At 41.3% G+C, this 11427-nt stretch overlaps 1 protein-coding gene across 1 annotated transcript; it reads right to left on the bottom strand.

Annotated features, from left to right (window-relative positions):
• Positions 1 to 459: 459 nt before the first annotated feature.
• On the bottom strand, positions 460 to 11199 carry lman1 (lectin, mannose-binding, 1). Its single transcript, XM_056578054.1, has 13 exons — positions 10942 to 11199; positions 10287 to 10441; positions 8701 to 8808; positions 7593 to 7654; positions 7098 to 7197; positions 6748 to 6871; positions 6220 to 6278; positions 5866 to 5998; positions 5155 to 5342; positions 4591 to 4667; positions 1306 to 1468; positions 1061 to 1185; positions 460 to 956 (listed from the first exon to the last, which is right to left on the bottom strand). The coding sequence occupies exons 1-13, from the start codon at positions 11159 to 11161 to the stop codon at positions 920 to 922; spliced, it is 1551 nt and encodes a 516-aa protein (XP_056434029.1). The 5' UTR covers positions 11162 to 11199; the 3' UTR covers positions 460 to 919.
• Positions 11200 to 11427: the final 228 nt, after the last annotated feature.

Raw genomic sequence — 11427 nt, 5'->3', positions numbered from 1 at the left:
ATGACCACATCTCTGAATGTACGCAATGAAACAAACTCCTGGTGGCGACCTCTGCACACTACAGGTCCTTGGTGAGACACATTCCTGAAATATTCATATCCCAAGGAAATATTACCCTTGAAACTTGACAAGCAGAATGACAATGAGTGTCCGACAGGGATGGCTGTAATCTCAATGTCTCAGGTTTAGGATTATCAAATCCATAAAGACTCAAACTCAAAACTCAGTAAGTGACTAATAAGTACACAAACGCAATGAATTTGTGATGCGCAATTATTTGACTACCTTTGTTGGGTTATGAACCAACTGCTCTGTTTGCCGCCGTCTACGTAACAATAATAACCAATTGGAATAGTAAACTGCTACTCATAAACGTACCCAGCAAAGGTAACCTCATGGATGAAGAGTGACTGAAGTTCACGTGTCTGAGGACCTCCATAGCAGTTACAGGAATGTAAATAAGCATACCACATGTGTTTTTGTTTTCCTCTATTTATATAAAACAGCTTGAGAAGACAACACAACCACTCATTCAGCATTGCTACACATTATGTTACGGTTGTTGGAGTTTTAGCATCGTAGCATCGATCCAAACATAATATTTTAAATTGAACACTTTTATTGTAACCTAGAGCCATGAATTCATTGAATGAGACAAAAGCCGAGGAAAATCAACTGGAAAAACACTGCATGTAACGTTAAATTATTTTGGGAATTTTTGAAATGGTGGAACACTTTGAGCGGGAATTAATACATAGGTTGTATCATCAAATTAAAACTGCAATTTAAAAAAGGGAAAAGAATTCTCAAAACAAAAGTATTTTCTTCAAGTATAATTATTTACAATTTCAAACACAAATTATATTAACTAAAAAAATCATGGACAATATGGACATCTTCTCATTTTCCTGCCGTCTCATCAAAAGAACTTCTTGGCTGCCGCTTCCTGTTGACTTCTATTCGACAAATAAACAAAACAGAAACTCAGTCAGCATTCAGTGATCACATGTCAGTCGATATGCGTCAGTACGGGACCGGTCAGCCAAGGGGGAGGACCTACTTGTACATGATGTAGCAGAAGAACAGGACGGACTGGATGACCACGAAGACGACGAAGTGGAGCGTGGACAGACAGGGCGGAATCGGGGGGAAGTCTGGACATTTCAACATCTTCTCTGCAGGGTTCTGGGGGGATACAGTTAAACATCCTTCAAAATGATTTCAGGTAAGACTTGTTAGTCACTTTAAAACAATGTGTGTGAGGTGCCGAGCTGGATCAATATATCTTGGGGCGGGGTGTTGTACCGGCGGGCTGCGCTGCACCAGGTGATCCACGTCCCTCTTGACCGAGTGCAGGTGTTCCTTGATTTCGTTGAAGTGCTGCACCGTCTCGTACGTCCCGAGGCCCGCGGCGTTGCCCTGGTGCTGGACCGAGCCCACTTGCTTCAGGGACTCCTGGAAGGAAAGCCTGTAAGCAAACCGGAAACCAGGATCAACTAATGAGCTGCAAAAGGGCATCATCATATTCATTAAGAATGGGATGTAGTTTTAAAGTTGCAGTGTGTAGGATTTAGTGCCACCTAGAGGTGATCTGCAACCAACTGAATAAACCCCTCTACCCTCCCTTTTCAACAACGTAGGAGAAGCTACAGTAGCCTGTAAGGTGCCAGGTAGGTACTTCGAAAATAATTTATTAGTTATTGTTTATTGACAGCATCGAGTAGCCAAGTGTCAAGAAATGAGGTTCCTTGATAGATTAAAAGGGTTATTCTATTTATTCTATTCATTTATTTAGTCAAAGTCTACGCAACTAGTACAGGACAACACATTACTGTGTATACATTACATACCCTTAATACTATAGGCCATAGAGCTCAAGAAAGATGATTGATGATTAAAATGTGTCCGTAACCCAGAAAGACTTCCATCGAATCCAGATACAGGACATACAGGAGCAGGGAGAGGAATAGACGTCATACTTGAGAATTCCTATACAGGTAGACACCAGATGTTGGGGATCTAAGCCAGAACCTTCCTGCTGAGTGCCAAACCCCCATCTCACTACACTACCCTGCCCACTCTACATCTATTGAGATATTTCTAGAATAGTGAGAAACGTCCAGTCTGTTCTGCAGCATTTAATTTGAGACAGGCGTTTGTATTTTCATCTTCATTGATAACTTGGTTTGCTACAATTTGATGAATTACTTTGCCAAGCGTGGATATTAACAGGAAACTATTTGAAAAGTGCAAAAACGATGTGTAACCTTCCATGGAAAGTGCTAGGCCTAATCCCTTAGATCTTTGAATATCCTACATAACACTAATGCATTAAAATCAACGTCTTAACTGATTGTTAAAGGTCATGAGTGAAATGTCCTAAGGGGGGAGTTTTGACAAGAAAGCAATCAGAGAATCAGAGAATGTTTTGCCTGTGTGTGATGACAGATGTATTTAAAGACTACTAATCTGATAAAGTGGGGAACCAATTGGTATTAAGATGTGGTGGTCTTTTCTTGCAGGGGGGGGGCGGGGAGGGGGGGTTAAGGATGTAAAGGGATGACAGATAAACACATTGTAATTTGTTTCTCAGAAGGATCAATAAAATACCCTCCCTTGAGAAAGTGAATATTTAATAATAAACCATCGCCTAATCTTCAACAGTGACCCCGTTTATGGAGATGAACCGCCGAGACTACAAGGGAAATGTGTGATTTGGGGAAGGGTCATGATAAACTGACTTAATCTACTGAATAATTCAGATGTGCCCTTCGTATTATAGCATATGAGAGCAGGGATGAGGCAGCTGTAGGCCCGTGCGGGGACCCGCAACTTGTTCAACACGTCAACCGGATTATTGTCCCTGTAAAGCTCATCTTAAAATTGCCTTTCTGCTGAAGGGTGTTGCTCAATTGAAGTCATTATGAAAATGTTGCCTTTTCACGCCATCTTCACTGGATGATTGGGTCAGTTGATTGAAAAATACTTGACTGCAGATGTCCATTGGTTGTGGCAGAAATAAGTATCAAATAGAAATAGCGATGAACACATATATATACATACACACACATATACATATATATTTTTTTTTCTTATTCTTTGTCCTTAATATTATTGTTGATAAAATATATCTTTATCAGAGATATATATATATAATCTTTTTTTGTTAAGGATAAATGTTCAGCGGGATTTGGGGCATACAAACAGCTTTCTTGTTTTATTATAGACAAGAGATTAATGTTACATAAAATAAAACCTTTAATGTCTTGTGATTCCGATTAACCCTCAATACAGATGGTTGGCGCGTGCAAATTAATATTAAACAATACAACCATAGAACGTTTTTAATATTCCAAAGACAATATGGTGTCTTTGTGTCTTCTTGAAATATAATCAGCACGGTATTAGAAGGATCAATGTTAGAGATCAAAATGCCTCTTCAGACTTTTTCAGTTCACTTTGACCCCATTTCAGAGTTGCTAAAAGATTACCAACGTTTAAGAATCATCACCGTTGCCCTCTTGCCAAAAAGCAGACATATTTTTAAGTATTATGATCTGCACAATAACAAGAAAATGCTGTGAAATTAATCATCAAATTCCCTTTTGTGCGTGTTGAGAAACGTCTGTTAAATCGCTCTACCGTGTGATCACAGTGGCTTAAGCCTTGAAGGACGCGTGGCCACAGCAAAGAACAAATATCTTACTGACGCGGGATGAGAAAACCTGACAATATCCAAAACGCTGTACAATTACATTTCTCCCATTTAATCACGCATACTCAAGTCTGAAATATCAGGCGGTCCTTTGAGTCTTAGCCACGCAGGACTACAATTGCAATCTCTTAAGCCGTATTATCTTCCATTTGTATTGCAATAATATCAATAGAGATAGTGAACGTTAAATGCTCAGAAGATTATGTCTGGGTCTTGGTATGTTTACCACTTACAACTTGCGTTACACGCAGTAAACCAAAGCAGCATATGAAATGCCATGAACAGGGAAAGTGATTATTTATTTACTCGATGTATAAGATAGCTCACATTTTGAGGTTTTTCATTTTATTTGTTGTCCAGTTTGTTGTTCTCTCTATTTTGATGTGCGCAAGAAAGACAAAACATAAAAAAAAAATGTAATAACGTGTTAATTGTGTTATGTCCCTCTCAACCAAACCCTAAATTGAATTAGGAAGACAAGTCATCAAAGTTGACCGGATTTCACTAAGGAGTTTTAGAAGTATAGAAAATATTGTACATCGGGGATGTCATTATTGTGTCTGTGCATGTGTATGTTATTGTGCACGTTGCTGTGGTAAAGGATCTTTAGATAGAGTGAGTAGGTATAGAAAGCGGGGGATTTCATGGTGAGCTGGATTATCAGGCTGACAAACACCTGGGATGCAACTCATTCTATTGTTTTCAAGATTAACCATGAATTCAGAGATTTAAAAAAGGGATTTTTCATATTTTTCTTGTTTTTCCTGGAGTATCATAGGTCATTTTGTATCTGGAGGACAAAAACAACAGCAAGCTTTCGAAGTTCAGAGACCAAAACCGTTTGAATAACAACCGCCCCGGTCGCCGCGACTTACCGGAGGTCGTTGAGGTTTTTCAGCACTTCCTGTTGGGTGGCGATGACCGAGCTCATCTGGGGACCGCCAGCATCTGGCTGGAGGCAAAACGCCGTTGACGTCAGTCACAAAAAAAACAGAAACGGCTTTCATTCTTGTGCCAACGTCAAACGCTCAGACACACACACAGACACACACCCAACGGTTGACGTCATATTTCGGTCCGCGGCTTAATATTTGTACATTAAGATAACACTTAATTAATAATCTCCGATGGGAAATTCAGGTGTTGCATCGAAAGGAACAGTGCAAATCAAACCAGAGATAAGAATACATCTAAGATAGTAAACAAAGGCCAAAGAAAAAATGAGTTATTGACAAAAAAAAGAGCTTAAAATGGAGCCTTTGTGCTTTGAGTTTAATGTGCAAAGAAAATAAATAATAATAACAATAATAATTACGAAAAACAATTACAGTTTCTGTATTTTCCGTTCCCTATAACCCTTCAACAGCTATGGATGTATATATTTTCCAGTCCTATTCTGTTCCCCTTAACCCGGTGTGGGGGCGTGTGTGTTCCCGTACCTGTCCGGACTCTGCGTTGATGCCCTTCTTGGCGACCTCGTCGGTGATGACGGAGACGTAGCGGCGCTGCTCGTCCAGGATCATGGCCAGCTGCCGGTGGAGCTGCTTGATCTCCAGGTGGATGCGGTTCTGCCCCTCGAACACCTGCCGGATCTCCCGGTCGTTCACGCTCTCATACTGCTCCTCGACTGGAAGAGACGCCGACGTCCCTCGCGTTAGATTCATTCGCGTTGCATTTATATACATTAGGTTCATGTGATTAGAGATGTTTGTTTCTTCCCAGTTCCTCAAATAGTTGTACGATACCGTGAGCGCATACATTATTAGTGCAGGGAGTTGAACTCCTAACCCTGGCAGTGTTAATGCTGAGTGGAGGTAGACAGGACGACAAACATATTTGTGTGTGTTGTACACACACACACACTACAACGTTTTATTGTTAAAGAGCCTATGGGCCTATACGATATTGGTGTCATGCTGTCTGGATCAGTTGGTAGAACATGAAGGAGAAAAACATTTCATTTTATAACTGTTTTCAAAATATTGAAAGAAAAAAACTGAAATAGCACACACACACACACACACACACACACACACCTTGAATTTAGTAATTGGCCCCTGTGACCCGACTAATAAATGATATATTTATAATATTATTTAAGTTTTCTAAATAGTGTATATATTTGTAGGGTGTAGCAGCGGTTGACTCACTGGGCTCCCCTAGGACGTCCGGGTGCTCCTTCTGGAACTCCTCTTTCTTCTTGTCGAGATCCTGCTGGAAGTTCTCAAATTCCTCCTGGTACTTGTCCTTCTCCTCTTTGGGGATCTCCGCCTCGGCTGGGGGCTTCAACAACGGAGACAAAACAACCACTCTGAGCTCAATGGAGAGGGCCGGGTTCAAACTTTTTTTTCTTCCCAAGTAGCCATCGGCACACAAAGACAGGCTTTCGTTCAAAAATGTTATGTCGTGAACTATTTCTCAAATTGCTGAGCGATTCTGTATTCTTTCTCTTCTTTTTTATGTGTGGCGGACTACTACGATACAACAGGAGACGTGTTAGTTACCTTTTGCTGTCCAGGTTCCGTTAGTCTGAATAATAAAAAGGACAAAACATCATGGTCATCTATTGAAGGGGAGAAATATCTGGGATTAGAAACATTTAGGAAGAAACAGACAAGACAGTTTTAACACAGGATTAGAAATACTTAAATTTACCCTTCAAATTACTCTCTTTATGGTTCAATTTTCCGCCAATTCGATTAGTTATCTCTAGATTGACATTGAGTTATTTGGCACTTGCCCCAAGCTGAGTTCAGAAATATTCATACGATATGATCAATATTGAGTTACAAAGACAAAGTGAATTGAGTCTGCTGGTTTTAATATTAGTGCTATTCAAGTGCACATCATGCATCATGCTAATACAGAATCCCCATTTGTTTCTTTTCATCTTCATCTGAACATTGAGCATGGTTTGTGTTCACTTTCAGAAGGAACAGACAATGTCTATGCTTTATAAGTACCTTTGTTTCAAGCAAATACACAACTTCTACATAAAAATACAGAACAGCACGCTAAAACATGATGACTACCTGCTAGACCACCGGTGGCCGCTGAGATCCCAAAGAAGCCCTCCTTAGGGATGACAATGTTGTCCATCTTGGTGCAGAACTCATAGTCGTCCTTGTCTGGGGTGAAGCCGTTGTTGATCATCACCTGGATGAAGGAATGAATGAATGAATGGATAAAGAGGTAAAGAGTGGGGAAATCATATCTGATGTACTGATGTACAACTGCATGGAACTGATGTACAACAATGTGCAAACGATTCGGAATGTGTGTTGTGAGTTTTTCGGAAAAGTTCCTCTTTTGAACTGCCTAATTTATAGGTTTGTGTGTTAATGTTGGACACTGACTGTGAATCAGTGCTTGTGGCTCCTACCGTCAGCGACTTCTTGTAGTAGGTGATCTTGGCTCGGATGGGATAAGGTTTGTTCCGGAAGTCTCTTAAGCATGTTCCTAGAGCCTGGGTTGTGCCATCACTGGGTTACAAATAATAATAAACACGATTTTATGTTAACCATTAATTGCAAACACATGTAAAACGCTCACGAAAAGCGCAACCATGAGAAAATAATAATCTAATAAGTAAATCATATTATCACATTAGAGTCTATATGCTTATGGATTATTCTGTAAACAACCCTGATGAGATATGGAAAAAGGCGGTGAGTGTAATTTGAAGACATGATGGAATAAAAAACTGTTATTTACAGTCTTTACTGGCCCAAGAGAGATTAGGAGAGATGGAGGATTATTATTTACCCCCCACCCCCCGACCAAATATAATCATATTTTCTAATCTTCTTTAAGTTGTTCAAAAAATGTGGCTGGGTGATGATGTCAGGGAGCAGAAGGAAAATAAATATTTACTCACTTTTGGTGGTCATAAACAAGTTTACCATTGTTTCCCACAACGACAATAGCAGGGTTGTTTTTCTGAAAAATAAATTGGAGAAAGTCAAGGCAGGTGTTCATCCAACACATGTATGCATGCAGGTAAATACAGAATTATGCAAAGGAATGAGGCATGTAGAAATTACGCAAACTTTAACACACATCACACCAAAGGGCAACTTTGACATCTTTTCTAAAATTAAACCATTTATTTTATTGTCTCTTATAGTGAGTAACCGAGGTTACTCTCGTAAAATACAATTATAGTACCATGATTTTATAAGTTTTAGATTAAATTAAACTAGTTCAAGTAGATAATGATTTGCAATACCTGCATCATCATCATCATCATCATAATAAGCTTGCATTTCAAGTTCACTTTGAACACCCTAAACAAGCTGCAAAAATCCTCCTAGTGGCCAGGGCTTGGAATTAATTTTACCCCTCAGAGTTCCGCAACTGGTCTCAATTGTACTTTCAACTGTCCCGACCACTGTCCCCATGATTTAGTGTGTGTAAGCACTGGTGTGACCTAGCGCAGATGCCACCTAACATTTTTCAAATTTGAACACTGTTGAAACAGTTTAAATTATAGTTATTCCATGACATATAAACCTCATAATTTAACTTGTAATGATATGTTTCTCTACTGTCCCAGACACCGTATCTTCTAGTCTAGTGCTTTTGCTTTGCTAGTGGCAAACAGGGGATGAATCAGGAAAACAGCATTATCAAGCATGTGTAAAGGCAACGCCCTCAGAGTTAACATTTGCCAATGCCAACAGTGTAATATAAACTGACCTTGGGTCAGACAAATCACTGATTTCAAAGCTTTGATTCGGCAAATCCTCAGCTTGGTCTAATAATGTTTTGTGAAATGGACAGATACTTTACTTGAAGTTACAAAAAGGACTACCTGAACATAATATAGTAATGAATGGCACACGAAAGCTTTAGCTTTATCAAAAATTATTGATGTCCTTATCTCTGAATCAGGTGACCGTGAGTACGTTTGGAGAAGTCCTGAACAAATCAACACACTAAACCAAACTATTGAACAACACAGCCGCTGAGAGACTCCGTCCCACCTTTCCGTCGTTGTCAAACGAGTCAAAGAAGATTCCGATTCCGTTCCACTTGTCGGCCGCTCCGTACACGGGGCCGTCCAGGCCTTGTTGCGAGGTGAACCATATCCCCTGTTATCACAGAGCAAACACAACCCGTTAGGCAACATGCTGTTCTCCCCCTGGATACCGCCGCAGCAACGGGTGACTGATGCTAAGGACACGGCCAGGGGGGGTTTGAAAGTCAAGTTTCTTTGCATCTAATGCCGACATTATGAATAACAACCCGAGTTCCCATTATACAGAGCTAAACTTTATTCTTGTTTTGCAATTTCATATGAATGTACAATGTACATTCATTTCAATAACAAACAAGAATAAAGTTTCACTTATTTTTCTCGGTGGAGTCGATGCAGATGACATCATGACTATCCTCCCCAGAAACTGTTCAGGGCGCCCATCTTTATTCTTCATACTTGATGATGTGTGGTGCAACACAGGGATTCATCTCTCGCCCAAACCACCCCCTTGTTTGTCTAATGATTGAAGCCGTGAAAGCCCCGGCTCCTGTCGGGATCCGCTAATGAACGGCGGCAGGAGAAAAGGAGCTTTCACCAACCCCCCCCTCGAGGACCGAGCCCGGGGTCACACACTCAGAGAGGGGTGCCACTAGAGCCCCGAGCCACCAATTCAATGTCTCTATCAAGTACACTTCAGCCCTGGCAGATGCTTGCGGGCGCCAGCGGCCTGTGGTGGAACACGGCGGGCTGAATCGGTGTGAAATCATAGGCAACACCTGAAGGATAATGTATGCAGGTGTTTGAGATGAAGGATAAGGGGGTTTGATTGGCGTGGAGTGTGTATTCCGTGTTCATAGAATGATTTTGTTTTGTTCTAAAAAGGATACATGGGGGCCCTAACTGATCATCTCATTTCCTGTATCTGCATTCAACGTGCGATCTTCCCATTAATTAACATTAACATTAATGTTAATTTACATTAATGTTAACATTCTACACAAATAGTTAACAGTAGTAGTGACAGTAATAGTGAGATTGGGAAGATCGCACGGTGAATGCAGATACAGGAAATGAGAGGATCAGTCAGGGTTGGGACATCTTGCTACCTATCTACCTGCAAGCTAACTCGCAGGACAAGTGCCTCATGTATGTACTCAGTGGAATTTGGTTGCCCCCATAGAGCTTACTGCTTCACAGGGAGGCGACACAAATCAGACACTTGTGAGAAGAGGAAGTACACCAAGCCTCAACGCTTCACCACCAGTTCCGTTGTAGTAATCTTAGTTTTTCATGCAAATGATGCCTCAACGGCATGGTCTGCTGGAAATATATCTGTGAGTGTGGCCGAATACACAGGCTAGAAAAAACTATATGAACTTGCAGATTCATCTGGATGCCATGTTACTGCCCTACATGAAAGCTGTTATCAACGCCATGTTCATTACCAGTCCCTCTGTAGTTACCCTGTCCTTCAAGAAGCTCGTATCAACGCCGTGTTCATTATCAGTGCCACTGTAGTTACCCTGCACTACATGAAGCTAGCATCAAGGCTAGGTTTACCACCAGTTCCACTCCACAACATCTCCTCACCAGTCCGTCGGCTCCCATCCGTCCTCTGCCCGAGACACGGAAGGTCACCACCGCCTCCCAGCTCTCAAACAGGACCATGTTCTTGCTCCACACGGAGCCCTTCTGGCTCCTCAGCGAGGGGGTGATCCGCACCTGGTCCGCACTGGGAATAGCATCTGGGAGAGGAGGAGGAGAAGGAAGAGAGTGACAATAGTAAATCAGTCATATATTCTGGAAACGGCTTCAGTACAGTGAGACCATGCTGTCGTAACTGTGTAGACTGACTAGTGCTAAAGAATGAACTGTGTTGCAAGAATCCAAAGCCAGAGGCTCCCAATGGGAGATAGGCTAAGAGATTGTTAAATACACAATCGTCTGAGGTCTGCTGGTCCAATTCAGGTGAACACATAGCCTGCCTTTAGTGGTCTAAACAGCCGTCTGCTAAATAAATGGCGTTTCTTTGGTGTTACAACAGAATCTCATCACCCAGATCACTGTGAGCATCAGCAGCTGTGGCGGGCTGCTGTCACAATATCGATCGATAACTCGTATACGGCCAACTGTGTAACCTTCAAAATTATGTTGAATAGGGAAGGGGAAGAGGAGAAAATATAAAACGGTGTACATTAAATAATACATGATGACAGGTAGGTTGACAGCTGGCTCCAAAACTTACTCCCACTGTGTATCCAAAACGGAATGCTGCCATCGGTTAGGGACAAATGCGGTCCTTTGAAGCTGTATTTGTATTCAAAACGTCTGTGGGGTGCTTCTGGGTCTGACGTCGAAGCCCCTGATACAATGTTATCACACCCGATACTTTTTAACGTTATAAATAATACTGATATCAATAGGTAAGATTTTGCCACAAGTCGCTTTCCTATGGGCACCGCCATGTTTCGTGGACAGTGCTGACGTAGCGCTCGAGCCTTGAGCGTGACGTGACGTCCGGAGGGCCAACAGGGCGTTTTCTGATTGGACGGCGGCGCTGACGTGGCAGAGCGCGTATTACGGTTTGTTTGAGGTTGTGAACTACATCAGCCCTATAGGAAATAAATAACTAAATAAATAAAATAGGAAATAAGTTACATGTGCTCATTGGTTAAAGAAAACATGTTATTATTAAAACAAACCTTAGTTATTTTGAATGATTTTACAAGTT

This window comes from Gadus chalcogrammus, chromosome 19 (genome assembly GCF_026213295.1).
Source record: "Gadus chalcogrammus isolate NIFS_2021 chromosome 19, NIFS_Gcha_1.0, whole genome shotgun sequence".
Classification (NCBI taxonomy): domain Eukaryota; kingdom Metazoa; phylum Chordata; class Actinopteri; order Gadiformes; family Gadidae; genus Gadus; species Gadus chalcogrammus.
This window is presented reverse-complemented; position numbering and strand designations above follow the sequence as displayed.